At 45.2% G+C, this 19519-nt stretch overlaps 1 protein-coding gene across 8 annotated transcripts in view; it reads right to left on the bottom strand.

Moving 5' to 3' along the window:
* The window catches only part of LOC144504560 (filamin-A-interacting protein 1-like), a 250722-nt gene that overhangs the window by 34156 nt on the left and 197047 nt on the right, over nt 1–19519 (bottom strand). For all 8 annotated transcript variants that reach the window (XR_013499668.1, XM_078230084.1, XM_078230087.1 and 5 more), the window contains exon 5: nt 1719–4521. Coding sequence is in view for 7 of the 8 variants with exons in the window: in XM_078230084.1 (XP_078086210.1) it covers nt 1719–4521 (2803 nt within the window). In the remaining variant the exon portion in view is untranslated. The remainder of the gene's footprint in view (nt 1–1718; nt 4522–19519) is intronic.

Here is a 19519-nt window from a genome sequence, read left to right as displayed (position 1 = left end):
ATGGAGATTGGGCTAGTTCATGGCAGGTTGTACATTTCCAGGAAGTGCTAATTAAGACTATCCTAGAGGCACATTTGAATCAGGTTTTAGTGTCATGTCTTGCACTGCACTCAGGTAGAGCTCCTCCAATCCTAATTCAGTAATTTGTCTGGTTTGCATCAAGAGTAATCCCTAATTCTGTCATTTTTCTGTGAGCATACTTAAAAAGAGATTGCAATTACATCAACATTAGGACAATCTTGCTGTAAAATTATGTTCACCAGGAATGATGTTGAACATAGGACATCGAGTTTAGGAATTCCCTCATTAAACCTTTCTGTCTCTCTACCGGTTTGTCCTAATTCAAGACACTCCTTAAAACTCCTCTCTGACCAAGCTTCCCTCTTCATTGTCCAATGCTCCAAACTTTTCAGGTTAAGTAACATTTCACTTGCACCTCCTTTAATTTGGTCTATTGTATTCTCTGCTCACATTGTGGTCTCCTCTACATTGGGGAGACAAAATGTAGTCTGGGAGGCCCCTTCGTTCAGTCCACAAGCATGATCCCAACCTTCCTGTTGCTTACCATTTCATTAACTTGCTCCCATACCCATGTTTGTTATTGGCCTGCTGCAACGCTCCAGTGAAGCCCTACACAAACTGGAGGAACACCACCTCATCTACTGATTAAGAACATTACAGTCTTCTGGACTCAACATGGAGTTCAACTTCTGACTATAAACTTTCTCCTCCATCTTGACCCCTTTGCCTTTTTTCTTAAAACAAAAGGTTTTTATTGTCCCAACACAAATCACAGCACCCTCCCCCAGGGTCATCTGTCACAGGTTCTTTAGTTTTCCTTTCACTGAGCACTGACCTTTGTTCTCCTTTTCATACATTCTGCTGTCTTACCTTTATACCACCATCAGCACTAGTCCTTAACACTGCCATCAACACTTCCTTTGTATTGTGCAATCTATCCTAGTTCATACATCTCACTGTCATTCTATACTGCTCCACAATATAAAATCCATCACATTTCTCCCTCGTTAGCTCTGGTGCAGCACTCCCTTAGTGCTGCACTGATCAAAGGTGCTGTATTTTCGATGACATTAAATTGAGGTCCTGCTTGCCCTCGGGTGAAGATAAAAGGTCCCATGGCACTGTTTCAAAGCAAAGGAGGAGAGTCATCCCTCAATGAGCACCGGTTTGGCTTGTCATTATCTCGGTGCTGTTTGTGGGAGCTAGCAGTGTACAACATTTGGCTGGAGTGCTGCACCAGAGTATCAGTCTGGATTGTGTGCTCAAATCTCTAGACTCCATCTTGAACAGATGTGGGGCTAATCTCTCAGTGCACTGCGCTGCTCTAGCAGCACAACGGGCCAGGAGACATCAGCGGAGGCCGCTTCACGGACTTCTCGCTGGGCGTCACAGCCTCCATGAGAAGAGAATGTGAATTGGAGTGGAGGTGCATTCCCTGGCAATTTCGCTACAGAGTCCACGTGCCAACCAACCAGCCAGTTGTCCGGAGTGCTTTAACAACGTGGATTTTTTCAGCAATACTCACGTCAGGAACATTTTAATACTTCGGAAAAAGCCTATCCTCAATTCATGCATTTGCGAATGTAATGCAATTTATTGCAAAAAGACTTTTTGAAGGTTACTGCAGATAACTTGATGCTAGGTAGCAATTGGTGCAAATGGGTAATACCAAGGAGTTAATGAAAGTCGGAACTCACCACTGACTGCGTAGTTCTTGTGGGTGTAGTACTGGCTGGAGTTATGGTGATGCTGCTGGTCATTTTGTTAGCAGGGTTTTTCGGAGGACTGCAGTTGCGAGGAGAGCGGAGAACAGTTCCCACTGTCTCGCCAGTAACTGAGAGAGGGCGGACAGTGATCAGAGAGCTGATCTCCTCAGTGTAGCCGCTGGTCGGCCTTTTAAACTGGCTGCCCAGGTGGATGTGAATCTTGTTGTCTTCTGTGGTTATGATGTTTGCATTTGGGCTGTAGGTTCGCGGTGGCGATGGTACTGCTGCTTTCTCAGGAGTCACTTTGAAGACAGCCCGTCCCATAGCCAGTTCCTGGGATTCTGCAGACACTGAACAGTCAGGGGCTGCTGATGTGGACACGGTCCTGATATGAATGGGGGAGGCAGGTCTGTCTGGGGAGGCAGCCTGGCCTCTCTCTGGGGAATACTTGGCCCTGGAGAATGTGGTGATTGTCACAGGGGAGGCTGCTCTCTCCGGGGACAGGGAGCTGCCGGACAGTTTGCTCTTTGGGGATGTCAGGACGGCTGTGGGCAGAATGGTGATGCGAGGTTTCTGGTGACCTAGGGTGGGGATGACGGTGGTGCTGGAGAAGAAGTCCTCAGCAGACGGGCTGGTGATTTCCAGGGTGGCTGTGCTATTGCCATGGTCTGGGGTGACCCGAATGTGCAGAGGCTGGCCCTGTTTTTGAGACAGAATCAGCTCCCGAGCCCGGCTGGGACTACCATTGGCCTGGGCAGCCTTCTCAGGGTGCTGGCCCATCTCCTTCTTCTTCATCCAGGGGATCCAGGATCTCCTGAGATTCAACTCGTTAGCAGCAGGTGGATACCTCTCCAACACGGAGGGTCTCTCCAGGGGCTTCTTCAGCCCCCCTTGGCGAAGATTGCTCATCAGGTGGTGTTCCTCCTGGACAGATTTCTCGATAAATACAGCCGGGTTGTCTTCCTCCCCCAGGCCATTGGTTGGAGTGTCTGTCTGTACAGCAGTGGATGTGATAGGGACATCCACCATTCTCCTGCCATTCATACAGGGGCGGAGAGCCCGACTGTAGCGTTTGGACATCTCCAGCTCCTTTGCCAAGTTCACCAGCTCCTGGGCTAGCTCTTTGCTCTTGCTCTCCTCTTGTTGGCACCTCTTGCAGAGAAGGGAATAATCGGCCTGGAGCTGAGAAAGCTGGTCTTCCTTGTTCATTAGCTGGTGGATTTTCTCTTTGAGAGCTTGCACCTCTGCCTCCAGCGCCGGGGCTCTGCCCTCTTCGGCCCACAGGCGCCCCCGAGGTTCGGCCTCCTGGCCCAGACTATCTCCTTTCTCCCCGGTCTTGCCTGTGCTCATCTGCTTCTGGATTTCCTCCAGCTGTTGGCTCAGGAGGTTGGCCTTGTCTTGCTCACTCTTGAACTTGCGCTCCAGCTGGTCGTACTCATCCTCAGTCTTCATCAAGTCACCTTCGACCACCTCCAACTGCTTCAGCCGAGACTTCAACTGCTCCATCTCCACAATCAGCTCCTGCGTTTTCTTATCGTCCAGCCCGGGCTCTCCTGCACGTCTCTGCCCCTCTTTCTTGGCTTTATTGCGGAGAGCATCGCTTTCTGCCTCGTCCACACGGTCAAGCCTCTTCTTCAACAAGTCAACTCGGAAACTCAGATCACCAGATTTCAGCTCCTCATCCTTGAGTTTCACCTTCAGTTCATTCCGTTCGCTCAGTAGGGTGGACACTTTCTCCTCCATCTCCGATTTCAGTTTCAGGAGCTTCTTGCTTTCCTCGATCAGTTTCTCGGTCACCTGTGTGGTTTTGTTTTGTTCCTGCTTCAGTTTGTTATTCAGCTCATTGACTTTTTGCTCTTCCTGATTCAGTTTACCCGCCACCCCCCTCCTCTCCTCCACCAACATGACAGTGAAAGACTTCAACTTGGTCAAGTCATCTTTTAGGATGAATTCACTTTTCCCCAGTCTGGCCTCTGTTGATTCCAGCTCCTTCACTCGGCCTTTTACCATTTCCAGCTCATTGATTAAGTCTTTGGTCAGATTCTTCTCTTTATCCAAACTAAGGTGCAGTTGGGAACACTCCGATTTGCTTTTGTTAAAAGCGCCCTCCAGTTTTTCCAGATCCACCATTCTTTTCTGGAGTTTTTCTACCTCGAGTTTCAAGCTCCTACTTTGGAGCTCCTCCTCCTCTAACCTCTTCCTCAGCTCTCTGCCCTGATCCTCTGCCTTGGTGATCTCCTCATCCTTCCCCTCCATCTCCAGGACCCGCTTCCGCAGGTTCTCCACTTCCGCCACCAGGCTACAGTTGCCACACTCACCCTGGCCAATTTTAACTCGCAGTTCCTGCAGCTCCTCCTCCGCTCGCTGGAGGCTCCTGTTGGCGTCCTCCAGCTCCTCCAGCCGGCGTGTAAGGGCGGCCAGCTTCTGCCGCAACTGGCGGCTCTGAGATTCTTGGCTGGCCAGTTTGGCCGACATCTCCTCATGCTCCTGCAGAGACTTGGCGGACTTGTGGCTGAGCTCTGCCTGCAGCCGGCTCACTTTCTGAGCCTCCTCTTTGGCCCTCTCCTCCACACTCCGGAATCTACCCTCCTCCTGTTGGAGTTTCTGCACCAGGTCCTGCACCTCCTGCGTCTGCTGGCCCAGTTGCTCGATGTGTTGCTGCCGTTCGTCCACCAGCATTAGGGCGAATGATTTCAGCTTGGCCAGCTCCTCCCGCACTTTGCCCAGTCGCTTGGTGTTCTCCTTCTCCTTCCGAACCTGGTAGGATTTTTCCTGTTCCAGCAGCTTCTTCAACCTAGGGAGAAGAGAGGTCACATGAGAAAGGGATCACCAACTCTCAGAAACTGAAGTTTACCATCTCTTGGGGGCCCCTTGTAGTTGTAAGGACAGTTTTGGATAGCTACTGTAATTAGAGTGATGTCAAGCAATGCAACAATTTTATTAGAAATGTGTCAAATCAGAAACTGGTTAAGGTAGGCTTCATTGACAGTTGTCTAATTGCCAAGTTAGAAGTGCAAATCGCAACAATAAGCGAAATCACCTTTTTTAAGGTGAAGCTACATAAATACATGAGGGAAGGGGAGAAATGATTGAAAGGTTTTGCTTGATAATGTTAGATTAGGACAAGAGGAGGTGGATGGAAAGAATGAACACCAATTGTGCAGAATGGGTTGTTTGTGTGGTACGTTTTCATAGAATCCCTACAATGCAGAGGGAGGCCATTTGGCCAATGAATCTACACATTCTCCAACAGAACATCTTATCCACACCCGATCCCCATGAGCCCACATATTTACCCTGTTCATCTTTGGACATTAAAGGGGCAATTTACCATTGGCAATCAACCTAACCTTCACATCTTTGGAGTGCGGGAGGAAACCCACACAGACATGGGGAGAACATGCAAACTTCACACAGACAGTCCATCCAAGGCTGGAATTGAACACGGAACCCTGGCGCTGTGAGGCAGCAGTGCTAACCACTGTGCCACCCCTCTTTAACCTATCATTCATTACAAGACTCAATGTCAAATATATTCAGCTGATTATACTCCTGTGAGGTAAAACACTATATATAGTACAATGAGATAGTAATGCAATCTTTAGAGGCCTTGAGACATACTTAAAATAATGCTTTTTTTACACCAATACCTGAATCAATATAAACATCAACGCCAGTAAGAGGCCAAGATGTTTTCTAACCTTGCTGCAGGCCCACCTATACAAACCAGTGAAGTGAATTTTGCATTTTGTGATCACCTTCCCCAGATGTTTGCGAAAATAGTGACCAATAACTGTGGCAAATGTGACCTCGGAATGTAGTTCAACTAAGATCAAGCAATTGAACTATTAATGCTACTTCCTTGTTCTCCAGATTAATTTCCACTCATGATAAAGACCAAAGTGAAAGACTATGTCTAACACTTGGCTCCAAATGGACCCTGTAACATTGGGATATATTCCAATTCACAATATTGGGCTTTCCCAGCAAGTTGTCTTGTGCATGTTATGTTGCAAAGTTCCGACAGAGAAGGGGATTTAATGCTCAGAAAGACTCATTGCAGATCAGTCATTTGTCCTTAACTTCTTCTAAAATACTTATTTTGCACCTCAGTGGTTTCAGCAAGTGATTACTGTGCTTACCAATTTCTCTTGATTCATAGTAATCTTTGCCCATCTTCTGCATATAGGCCGGTAAGAGCAGAACTTCATTGAGTGGGGTTTCTACTTTGGCTACAGTCAACATCAGGGTGCACATTGCTTGACATTGCACAAATTTGCTGAAGTGATGTTATAGTTCAAGTTCCTGTTAGACTCATATTTGCATAAATCACACACAAACATAAGAACACCAGTCAGCCAGCTTCAGACTGCTTGGGATGCCATTGCACAGGGTGCCTCAATCTCTCAATGAAATAGGAGACCTCCTCTTGCCATCCCCCTCCATCATTGGCAGCATGTTCTCCCCCCACACTATACTCCATATACACCTATGACTGTGTGGCTAAATTCCACTCCAACTCAAGTTTTCAAGTTTCCTGACGACACCAACGTAAAGGGTCGGATCTCAAACAATGACAAGACGAAGTACAGGAAAGAGATGGAGAATCTGGTGAAATGATGCGACAACAATAATCTCTCCCTCAATGTCAGTAAAATGAAAGAGATAGTTATTGACTTCAGGAAGCGTAATACAGAACATGTCCCTATATACATCAACAATGATGAAATAGAAATGGTTGAGAGCTTCAAGTTTCTATCTTGGTCCCTCCACGCTGATACTATAGTTAAGAAACCCCACCAACACCTCTACTTACTCAGGAGGGTTCGGAAATTCAACATGTCTGCTAGGACAATTTTTACAGATGCACCATGGAAAGCATCCTTTCAGGATGTATCACAACTTGGTATGGCTCCTGCTCTGACCGAGACTGCAAGAAACTACAGTCCAGCCCAGTCCATCACACAAACCAGCCTTCTATCAAGTCCATCTACACTTCCCGCTGCCTCAGAAAAGCAGCCAGCATAACCAAGGACCCCATGCAACCTGGACATACTTTCTTTTACCTTCTTCCATCAGGAAAATGATATAAAAGTCCGAGATCACGTATTAACTGATTCAAGACTTCTGAATGGACCTACCATATATCAAGCTGATCTTTATCCATACCCTAGCTGTGACTAACACTATATTCTGTACTCTCTCCTTTTCTTCTACCCTATGTACTCTATGAATGGTATGTTTTGTCTGTATAGCATGCAAGAAACAATACTTTTCACTGTATCCGAATACATGTGACAATAATAAATAAAATCAAAAATCAAGTCACACCAACATGGGTCACCAGCATCGGGGCATCAGAACCTTTCCAATGAGTCCTCTGGCGGACCCCCTAAAACTCTCCCTTTGCAGAGCCATCCCCCCCCCTCCCCCCCCCCCCGCCCCAAGAAAAGCCCCACGACATTGGGCTGGGGTTATGAGCGGGCAGATTACGCACATTCAGGCCACACCCCCTGGTGCCCAACTGGGCACTGCCAGAGTGCCACTGCTAGGCTGGCACTTAATAGGCACTGCCCAGCCATGCCCTTGACTACCCAGGGGCTTCAATGGCCTCTGATCCCCCGGCATGGCCATGGCATCAGGTCCCTGCTGGCGGAGACCAGCAGTGAGTCCGCCGACGTGAGGTGGAAGATTCCAGAAGGCAGTGTGTGGGACACACTAATGGGATTGAAATATATTCGCCAGGCACAGCCTGGATTTTTGGACTCACACAATCTTACAGGCTCACCATTCTGATCACCCAGTGCAGCGAGCTGGTAAGATTGCACCAAGTGTTTGTGACCAGAAATTCTTAATGAACAGATTCTATTTACATCAGACTGTCTCCAAATTCACTCAAAGTTATTAGTTCAGCGTATCCTATTGAAATATCACACTTGGAGAGTGGTGCTTAGAGTTTGGAAGTCTCCATTTGAGAGTCATTACCCAAAAACTGATCAAGTTTTATCCTGCAGATTCACAGCTCATGTTGACCTCTGCCCTTTTTAAAAGAAGACTTGAGTGTATATAATGTACCTATCATGACCTCAGCCCATCTCAACACTGAAGTATCTTTGAAATGTGATCACTGTTGTAATTTAGGTAATTTAGAGGATCTCCAAGAAGATCGCGCATATTGACACAGACTCTTACTGTAATTTAGGAAATACAGCAGTAAATTTGTACATGGCAAGTTCCCACGAACAGCAGTGTGACAATGAGCAGATACTCGGTGGTTGAGGGACTGGATTATTACTAGTGAAATTGGATCATAGTCTAAAGCAATTAACCATAGGAAACCCATAGGCTGATCCTTGGGTTGTCTGATGAGGAAACTGTGTGCAGGTTGGGCCTATTGGAGTTTAGAAGAATGAAAGGTAATCTTATTGAAATACAAGATTCTGAGTGGGGGGGTTGACAGGTTGATTCCTCTCGAGGGGGATCTCGAACAATGGGGCACCATTTAAAAATAAGATGTCTCCCATTTAAAGCGAGGAAGAGGAGAAATTCTTCTCTCAGAAGGTCATAGAAATCATAGAAACCCTACAGTGCAGAAGGAGGCCATTCGGCCCATTGAGTCTGCACCGACCACAATCCCACCCAGGCCCTACCCCCACATATTTACCCACTAATCTACGCATCCCAGGATTCTAAGGGGCAATTTTTAACCTGGTCAATCCACCTAACCTGCACATCTTTGGATGTGGGAGGAAACCGGAGCACCCGGAGGAAACCCACGCAGACACGAGGAGAATGTGCAAACTCCACACAGACAGTGACCCGAGCTGGGAATCGAACCCGGGACCCTGGAGCTGTGAAGCAACAGTGCTAACCACTGTGCTACCGTGCCGCCCTAAATTACAACAGTGATCACATTTCAAAGATACTTCAGTGTTGAGATGGGCTGAGGTCATTAGTCTTTTCTACAGAAAGCAGTGGAGGCTGGGTCATTGAGTATATTTAAGGCTAAATGTGATGGATTTTTGATTGACTAGGAGTGGTTCAGACAGGGAAGTGAAGTTAAAGCCACAATCAGGTCAGCCTTGATGGTGGAACAGACTCAATGGGCTAAATGGCCTACTCCTGTTACTATTTCTGATGATCTTATGAAATCCCCTCGAGGGTGACTGGCATTTGGTTGCCTCCAAATCTGAAGTGTTGCAGGTCTTGCCGAAGGACCACATGCAGATCAATGACCACCTCCTAGTTAGCTCTCTTTTGAATTGCCTCTCAGACATCGGAAGGTAGTTGGTGGATGTTCTGAATGTGTGCGGAGACACCAGCGTTCAATGATGACAGCTGTGGTTGCCTTCCTCCTGACCTTCTACCCCCTCTATTAGTGCCAATTAATAGCTTTGTGGTTCAGGTTGCTGTTCGGCCACAGCTCCCTTCTGATGAATCCTTTCTGCCACCCCTCAAGGTTGCAAAAAATTTGGGAGTATGAGACCCACAATGCAAGTGAAGAGTGCGAGGAAGGCAGGCAAAGATGAGCATCTTTGTGTACATGACCTTCATCCATAAGCAGCTGCTGACCAATGGGAACACATAAACCGCACCCCCCCCCCAGAAATTTCAGCTCCTGTCTAAATACATCCCCCCACCCACCATGTGACCCATTCCCAGAAGCCCCATTAAATTCTGCACATGAAGTGCTTTGACGCAATTCAACACAAAGGTGTTATAAAATGCAAATACTATTCAGCAAGCATGAAAGCATTCCTGAAATGTGCATACTGCACCAACCCGGCGACTGGCTATGAGACACATTACCCTGTACATTCACGTGCTCACATCAGCAGAGCAGAATTTTTATTGAGAGTAAGTGTCGCCACATGTATGAAGGAATTTGGCAGACTGTTTTATTTGTGCTTGGAGAATCGTACATTGCAGTGACATTACTCAAGTGTTTTGTGAAATAAACAACATCGGTATGGCAGCTGGAGCTCGTCAGCTCATGAGTACAGGAGTGGAAACAGCGGAATCAGATCAAAGAAAAACTGCAGCATGTGGACAATGCAGAGTCATTATTACATTTATAACCCTGCCACCTCCCCACACCATTCCACTACTTGGTAATTATTCCTACACTTTGCAGGATTTGGGCTGAAGACCTGTTCACAAGACACCTGAAATGTGGTCCATTTCCTTGGCTGTAGGGATTCGCATTCTAATCAGTATTCTGTAACTTGATTCTGTGTCTCTGTGCCCTGTTTGAGAGCACATTTCCACTCCATCTGACGAAGGAGCAGCGCTCCGAAAGCTAATGGTATTTGCTACCAAATAAACCTGTTGGACTTTAACCTGGTGTTGTTAAAACTCTTACTGTGTTCACCCCAGTCCAACGCCGGCATCTCCACACCATTTCCTTGGGCCAGTATTCCTACTTTTCGAACCAGAAATAGGATTTACTGAGGAAGGAAATAGACCAATTTTGAGACTAGCTACGGACCAAAATGCAGCAATAGTTCTGAGCGATTTCAATTTTGGACAGAATGATGGTGTAAGAGGAAGTCTAGAAAAACTTGGGATTAAAAGGCTAACGATAGAATAGATCACAGTGAATATAGAAAAGTCACAAAGTGCTTGGAATATAGTTTCCAAAGGTATTGTTTGCAAAGAAACACATAACCACTGTTAGAGAATTTAGACATGTATTTTTGAAAACAAACTACATTCTTTGTTAAAAGCATACACCTTGGCTAATGACACAATGCTCTTAGGGCATGATGGGATGTAGTCAAGTAAAAATAACACATTCCTCTGAACAACGCAGCTACTAAACAAAGGGGAGAGCAATTCTTATGTGTCTCTAGACAACCCTAACAAATAGAATATTCATTCGCCAAGGACAATGCCAGAGGTCTCAGACAGTTTAATGAATACTCATGTTACACCAGATAAGGTGGTCTGGCATAGAGTGTCAGGTGACTATGAGAAAGAATTTCAAGACAGCGAACTCACGTAGTCCCATATTCTCAGAGGGTAAATATTATTGGTCAAGGTAAATAATCAACACCAATAATGATTGGCTCATACCCAGCTAGGCTGAGCAAATTACTTTCAAAAAATTGTATAATGTAATACCGAGAATGATGTAATTTCAGAGTGATTTGGAACTGCCCCAAATCTTTCTCCCTCGTACGTTGAACCAGCTTGGAAAATAAAGAAACATCTTTAACCAGAGTACAGTCTCTGGTAGTCTGTGTGTTAGCTGAACTGTAATTAAGTGAAAGCCAGTATAATACATAGTCTCTGAAATATGCTCCTACAGATGGCAACAGACCCAACTACAAACTTCAATGGCTTTAACTGAAGTTGAATGTATTGGAAACCAAACAACCATAGTTAAAATTAAATCATCGGTTAACCATGGCATTTTTCCATCCACGTACAAGGCTCTGAAACAAAGTGAAGAAGAGCTATGAACCCGAGCCCTGAACATCAAGGAGGTGAAGATTTCAGTTATGGAAATATGGGAAGAGAAGTGATCTCAGAAATATAAACTTATTTGGGAGGGAGTGCAGAGAAGGTTCACCAGGTTGATACCAGAGATGAGGGGTGTTGATTATGAGGAGAGACTGAGCAGATTGGGTTTGTACTCTTTGGAATTTGGAAGGCTGAGGGGGGATCTTATAGAGACCTATAAGATAATGAAGGGGCTGAATAGGATAGAGGTGGAGAGATTCTTTCCACTTGGAAAGGAAGCTAGAACTAGAGGGCACAGCCTCAAAATAAAGGGGGGTCAGTTTAGGACAGAGTTGAGGAGGAACTTCTTCTCTCACAGGGTGGTGAATCTCTGAAATTCTCTGCCCACTGAAGTGGTGGAGGCTACCTCGTTGAATATGTTTAAATCACGGATAGATGGATTCCTGATCGGTAAGGGAATTAGGGGTTATGGGGATCAGGCGGGTAAGTGGAACTGATCCACTTCAGATCAGCCATGATCTTATTGAATGGCAGGGCAGGCTCGAGGGGCTAGATGGCCTACTCCTGCTCCTATTTCTTATGTTCTTATGATTGAAAAAGGACAGCTCTAAGCATTTTTTCAAGTTAAATCATGATTCCAGGAGAAGGGGATATAACTAGATGAGTAAAGTCAAGTTGGAAAGATCTTAGGAACATTTATTTACACAGAGAACCGAGTCAAGTTGACAAGGGAGCCCTTTAAAAATTGCAGGTTGGCCCCAATTCCGGGGTTCCTGTCTTCCCATGCTGTCAAATTTGTGGGAGTGCCTTTAAAGGGTGCGGGTTGCTTCCTGTCAGAAGCCTGCATTCATATTCCTGACCTGCCTGGCTCCATTGTGGGGGTAGGCATCTTGTACTCTTCTGCAATTTTCATGAAGCTGTGCCAGTTTCTTTTTTTAAAAAAAGAATCATGGCTCACAACCTCTCTGAAGAGTCAGGAACTCTAGTGTGCATGATGGAACCTTTTAAAATGCAAGTCCCTTTATATCCCCTATGCCAAATTATCCCACACCTGCCCCTATGCCAAGCATGGACAATTGAACACCATAGAGCATAGTACTATGTTTTTAAAAATTAGAAAAAATGTAATCGATTGATAATTTTCTCCTTTGCTTGAATAAAAAGAAGGGTGGATCAAGCTAATAAGTGTCAAGCTTAAAGATTTCAAAAAACACAAATCAAAACCCTCAAACCCACTTAACCTATGTCAACAAACATTGTGAAATTGACCAGAGAGACAAGCTGTAAATTCAACAATGCTTCCTATGGGGCACAGATGTTTTTGTTATTATCTTGGATTTCAGCCAAACCTCATTATGTACATTTGAGTGAGACCAGACAGCTAGTAGAATACTAGAACAGCTACTCCCCTAAGGAAAAATTATTTACTTGGTGGGCACTTTCTCCTGAGGAGCAAGCCAAAGTAGGAATTTTCCCCAACTTCCCCTTCCCACCTCGCAGATGAAAATCTAGACCAAAGACTTGGGAGTCATTCAAGAGACAGTGGTCGAGGGTGATAGTATGTAAAGAAACAACAGGATTTTATGGCAGGATGAACTAGATTCATAGGATTGCCTTCCTCATCTATACATATTTCGATGATTTATTCTAAATGTGCATCTACCAAATGTGTAAAGTGTGACTCTTACCTCCTGGACATAATGAAACAGAAAATCTTTACTTAGGGCTGGAATTTCATCAACCAGTCAGAAAGCCTGATTCAAAAGACCAGTCTTTATGGAGATGACCCCAGCGCACACGATTTTAGCTCTGAGTGCAGTGGGTCACGATCAAGTCATGTTCACCATCTCAGGAGGCAGTTCAGAGGTGGCCATGGAACAGACAAGTGCTGAGGTGGGCTGGTTAGAAGGCCTGAGATTTGGTTCTGTGTAGGCTTTATAGCCCTCATTGCTTTTTTATTTAAAAGTGTTTGCTTTTTTATTCTAACTAATAGTTGCAGCCTGTTTTGTTTTTAATTTTTAAAGGGCTTGGATTTAAATAATTTCAGATCACATATTTCGACATTATCCACCCTGTACAAGTGTTTAAACCTTCTTCATAAATCCATGACTCCCACACCACAGGTTAAGGTCTTGGAACAGTCTGTTTGATCTCAGCACTAATTTCAATGGGCCCACTAACTTTGGGTTTCCCGCCAGTGTGATTAAAGTTTCAGCTCCTTCCCACTCTCGGCAAAAATGGGATGTCCTGAAATGGGGGCAGGACATCTACAGCTGGGTCTTGCCTGCCATTGTTAAACAGACTCTGGAGGCCTATCTGACTGAAAATCCAGTCTTAAATCTTTGAAGTATAAAATAACTCATTTCCTGCTAGTTTCTGCCAACTTGGATAGCCTTGTTTCTCGCTAAGGGAAGCAGCCAAAGGTTGCCAATCAACAGAGCAACTTCTTGAATACAGCATAGCCTCACAACCTCAGGACGTGCTAACAGCAATTTACCCCACGGGGTCGTTCAGCAGGAAGGAAATTTATAGCTTTAAGGAGTCAGGCTGGGTGAAACACTCTATGTCATCAATAGTCTTTTCATAAGGCAGGCTTCATTAGAAAAGAGCTATAAGATTATAAACATTACCTCCAATATTGTATGTGTTGGAGAAAGCAAAGATTGTAACTATAAAATACCACTTCCTCCTTTTTACCATAAGCAATACAGACAATCCACCTGCAGATCTGCTCTTGTATCACTAACCAAGTTGAAGTTTTTAATAAAAGAAATGACATGTCAGGATCACAGGGTCATTGCAACTGGAGCAATCCTGGGAAGAATAAAGCTGGTGGTCTTACCAGAGGCAGAACTTGAGCAATATTTTGGTGGCAGTAGAGAAGCAATGTCAGGGTACATTGGAAGGAGGAGCTCTACAGAAGAGACATGTGGACTCATGTTAACTCTGTTTCTCTCTCCACAGATGCAGCAAATTCTACTGGGTTTTTCCAGCATTTTCTGCTTTTATTTCAGATTTCCAGAATCCGCTGTATTTTGGAGGACCTAAATTAAATGTTGGTTGTTTTCAAGCTATGCATAAACCTCAGAAGCGATGCAAAGGAGGGCCATGAGTCCTGAGCAATCAGCAAATAAAAGCAGGAAAGACATATTTATATTGTGCCTTTCAGGACCATGAGGTATCTCAATGCACAGTAGTCACTACTGTAATGGAGAATATGGCAGCCAATTTGTGCTCAGCAAGCTCTTACAAACAGCAACGTAACAATGACCAGATAAGCAATACTTTTGTTAATTGCAGAATAAATATTGGCTAGGACACTGGGGATAACTTCCCTGCTCTTCTTCAAAATAATGCCAGGCCTTTTTACATCGACCTAAACAAGCAGATGGGACCTCAGCTTAAGGTCACATCTGAAAGATGTCACCTCTTGAGTGTAGCAGTCTCCCATTACTGCATCAGCCAAAAATACCTTCCTGGTGTGAGTGCTACCAACTGAACCACAGCTAAAACACGTGACAAAGTTCAGAAAACTTTGATTCCTCACATATGGCAGTAAGTAATTTTAAACATGAGGCATGCTTGCAGAAGTGCATATGCTGCAGTCAAGGCTTTAAACATCTGTTTCTGTCTCTATGTTTCTGCATTTGTCCGTTTATGGGAGATGGTGATTGGACGCAGCCATGAAAAATAACTTATGGAAAGTGCATGTTGTAAAGCGGTGCCTTTGTAATTGATGCTATTGTTGATAGCATAAAACAGGAGCAAATCACCTGGCCAGAATCTGTTCTGCCATTCAGTTATTTACCTGTACTGTAGCTGCATTTACTCACTTTTGCTCCAGAACCTTTAAAAGGAGGACAGAAATGTATCAATCCAGTTTTGAAATTTTAAGGTCACAGCTTTTTGAAGATATCTTCCTTTTTGGGGTGGGAGGCGGCGGCGGCGGTGGGAAGGATGAAGTGGAGAGATCAGACTGCCACTACCTGTTGTGAGAGGCTTCTAATTTTAAGGTCATGTTCTCTTGTTCTGGACTCCCCCAAATTTAGATTTTCTATCAACACTTCTGTTCATTTTAAACTTCTCAATTTGGTCACCTCTTAATTTTTGATATTAAAAAGAAATAAGACCTAATCGCTGGTTCTCAATTTAACTCATTTAGTTCCAATATCATTCTGGTTAATCTTTGTTGTTTCCAATCCAAGACTAATATTTTTTGAAGTGCAGCTCCCAGTATGGAATGCAATACTCCACACAGGGTCTAACCAGAGTTCCATACAGCTGTAACATGACTTCTGCCTGTTCGTATCCTAGCCTCCAATATAAAAAGGCTAATGGAATGCTGGCCTTTAATTATTTTTCATAAAAGCAAATTACTGAAGATGCTGGAATCTGTAACAAAAACTGAAAATGCTGTAAAATCTCAGCAGGTCTGACAGCATCTGTGGAGAGAGAATAGAGCCAACATTGAGTCTGGATGGCCCTTTGTCAATTATTTTTCATACCGATACACTAGTATTTGGTTTTAATAGCTCAGTATAGACAGCTTATCTGGGACAAGGATGACGCAAGTGCTTGGAACTGTAATGTAGCGAGAGATGGGTAGAATGAAGCAGTGAGATAGTTCAAGTCAATTCAGTGCAGCAGAGAGGAGTAAAATGAAGTTTGGAACTGGGTAAATTAATTCAAAAGTGTGAAAAATTAATTAAATGAACAGCGCAACTGACAAAACAGAAAATGCTTTAATGTTGACATGAGATTCAAAAGATTGTGGGGGCAGAAGGAGAAGAAAAATCTCAAAATGAAGTTTAACAAACCAACTGCTGAGTAACAAATCAACAGAAATAAAGTAGGGGTTAAGCTTTTGAGAAATGAAATATAAAAAAAACATCTATTCAGATCATGAAATCAGTCCTCCATTTCAATTTTTTCCCCTTATTTTGCTTTCAGACAGTACTGACTCCTTTTCTACCAATGCTGACCTCTATTCTGCCATTAACATCTATTCTGGATCAAAGCTTTAGTACTAAATACTCCCTGTCTTGTGTTCCATGACATCTGTGTCATTTAATCTATTCTGCCCTCCAGCCTATCCCTGATTTTTATGAACTCCGCTGATGTTATCTGAGAGTGTCTCAAAACTCGGAAGGATAACTTGAAACACTGATTCTTAGTGGTTGTATATTGCTTTGAAATAATGAGCAATCCAATCATTGTATAAACAATTAAAGAGTATTTAAAGTAAAAGTAAAGAAAAACACATGACAAGACTATAATACACTATAACACTCAAGTGTATTAATAACTAAACACAGCATTTTATCTGGAATTACTTCTTGTTTTCAGAATATACCCACCCCTTTTCCCAAACAACATCCAATTTACTAATTCTATAAGTCAAATCCAGCTAATAGTCCGCAGCACGGTAGTGCAGTGGTTAGCACTGCTGCCTCAAAGTGCCAGGTTCGATTCCTGGCTTGGGTCACTATGCGTGGAGTTTGCACATTCTCCTCGTGTCTTCCTCTGGGTTCTTTGGTTTCCTCCCACAGTCCAAAGATGCGTGGGTTAGGTTGATTGGCCATGCTAAATTGCCCCTGAGTGTCAGGGGGACTAGCAGGGTAAATGCGAGGGGCCATGGGCTGGGTGGGATTGTGGTCGGTGCAGACCTGATGGGCTGAATGGCCTCCTTTTGCACTGCAGGCATTCTATGACAACAATAGCTTAGATGACCAAGTCTGGGAAAATATCTTTTCCTGGTTCAGTGAAGGCACAAAACTGTGGGCCCGATTTTACCAAATTTGGGCGCGAAATTGCGGTAAAGTTGGGCGCCGGGCCTAAAACGCGATCTGCACCCGGCTCATGGCAGATCGCGTCTGTACCGAGCCCCGATCCGGGCGTGGGTCTGGTGCGCGGCCGAATCGGCCGGCGTGACGATTTAAATGTATTTGCATGCATTTAAATTGACTTAATGAAGCTCGCGCCCAAGTTTACCAACGAATCCGACTTTACCAGGTTGCGGCCCATTTCGGGTCCGCGCATTAAACAAGTTGCTAAATAGAAGTCCGAATGGGACTCCAATTCAGCAGGGGAACCGCTGAAGCCAATCCCCCCGACCATCCTTCTGGGAAAAGATATTTTCCCAGACTTGGTCATCTAAGCTATTGTTGTCATAGAATGCCTACAGTGCAAAAGGAGGCCATTCAGCCCATCAGGTCTGCACCGACCACAATCCCACCCAGCCCATGGCCCCTCGCATTTACCCTGCTAGTCCCCCTGACACTCAGGGGCAATTTAGCATGGCCAATCCCCGTGAACCACCCCGGCAGCCCACCCCCCCCTCCCCCCCCCAAAATCGGACCCCCCTGGGAGGCAGGCCCCGCCGGCAGCGCCCCCGCCCCCCCCCCCGCCCCGCCCCGGGATCGGACCCCCCCTGGGAGGCACACCCCTGACCTAGCTTGATCGCTGGTCTCCCTCCACCATCCTTCCGATCTGCAGTCCGTCCACAGCCTCCTGCACGTTCCTGGCCTCGCTCTGCCTTTCCCTGGGGGGGGGGGGGGGGGGGGAATGGAGAAGGGGAGTGACATGTCTGCCCCTGGGGGTGGGGGGGGGTCGCTGCCAGTCTGTGGCCGATCCCTCCTCCCCACCGGAGGAGGGATCGGAGGAGGGATCCCCTTCTCCATTCTCCCTCCCCCCCCCAGGGGCAGACACGTCACTCCCCTTCTCCATCCCCCCCCCTGCCCCCCAGGGGCAGACACGTCACTCCCCTTCTCCATCCCCCCCTCCCCCCCAGGGGCAGACATGCCACTCCCCTTCTCCATCCCCCCCCCCCCAGGGAAAGGCAAAGCAGCGCAGACAGCAGAGAGGATGAAAGGAATTCCCTTTGGAGGATAATGTCCAAATCACAGGAACTAAAAACCTGACAGTCCAAAATCTGGGATAATATTTCAAAATGTATATCCCCCCCATCCCTGTCCTGTAATATTATCCCAGATTTTGGACTGTCAGGTTTTTAGTTCCTGTGATTTGGACATTTTCCTCCAAAGGGAATTCCTTTCATCCTCTCTGCTGTCTGCGCTGCTTTGCCTTTCGCGACCGGCGCTGAAAAAGGGCGAATGGGCGCACTGGAGCGTGGCTGCCGGGCGCGGATCCGTTTGATGACCGGACCCGGCACTTAGTCCCGATTTGATAAAATCGGCCCCTGTGTCTTTTAGGAGGAGAATATCTGCAATCTGCCGTGGCTTTAAATGTTAGAAGGAGCCGGCATCTTTCTCACTGTTGGATAGAAAACTGGTCCTTCCCCAATGAAGGTGCAAGCAGTTATGTTGTTCAGTTTCATCGATGTTCCACCCTGTGGATTAGGCTGTCTGCATCTTTCAAATTCCTTGCCCTTAGAAAAGTTATCATTTGTATAGATCCACTGGTCTCTGATAAACAGTTTTTCTGATATGGCAATTTGCACCTCAGTTTCTCTAGACACTTGTTAATCTTGTTACTAGTTTGTTCTTTTGTTTTTTTCATCTATTCTGCTATTCAACTATTAACCTAACACTGATCTTTTATTCTGCTCCTCTGTCCCCCCTACATTAAATAGCATTTAACCCATACATTTTTACCCCACTCTAGTTCCAAAGATTCATACGGACTTGCAACATTAACTCCCTCTCCACAGATTTCCAGCATCTGCAGTATTTTGTGTTTATTAATATGAAAGTGGGAGTTAGGATACAACTTTCAGCCAAGTCTGGGGAGGAAATAAAAATCCATGACATTTCATGCAAGCAAAATTTAATTTAAAAGAAACATGTGCATGTATATTAAATTCCAACCAGTACTACACGCACAGAGAATACAGCAGATTTGGCACAATCTGCTGGACCTTCATGCCAGCGAGATCTTATGGTCCCGCCATGGGTTTCTAGCTGTGTGGGGTGGAATCAATGGGAAACCCCATTGACAGCAGCTGGATCCCACCTCCAACCAACAGCATGTTACCTCCCACCACTGAGAAATACACTGAGGGGAGGCCAGAGAATACCAGCGAATGAGCCGAACAGAGGAAGCTGTGGAAATGATCAAGGAACAACTTACCGACACGATAGAAAACTGTTACACCTTAATAATGGGATTGAGATTCCTATTAGAATGCCACCTGTGATGTGACATGGGATTGTTGCAGGTAAATGTTGACATTTTGGTATGAGAATTTACATTTGGAATGTTTACAATAGAGACAAATACATCCAATTCCTTTCACTTCCATTATTTCTGATTTCAAAGATCCAGTCCAGGTTCCAATCTCTCCTCAAAGTGTAGATCAGAAATTCATT

Source organism: Mustelus asterias, chromosome 15 (genome assembly GCF_964213995.1).
Source record: "Mustelus asterias chromosome 15, sMusAst1.hap1.1, whole genome shotgun sequence".
NCBI lineage: Eukaryota > Metazoa > Chordata > Chondrichthyes > Carcharhiniformes > Triakidae > Mustelus > Mustelus asterias.
The sequence above is the reverse complement of the archived record's forward strand: the minus strand, read 5'-3'. Positions and strand labels throughout refer to the sequence as shown.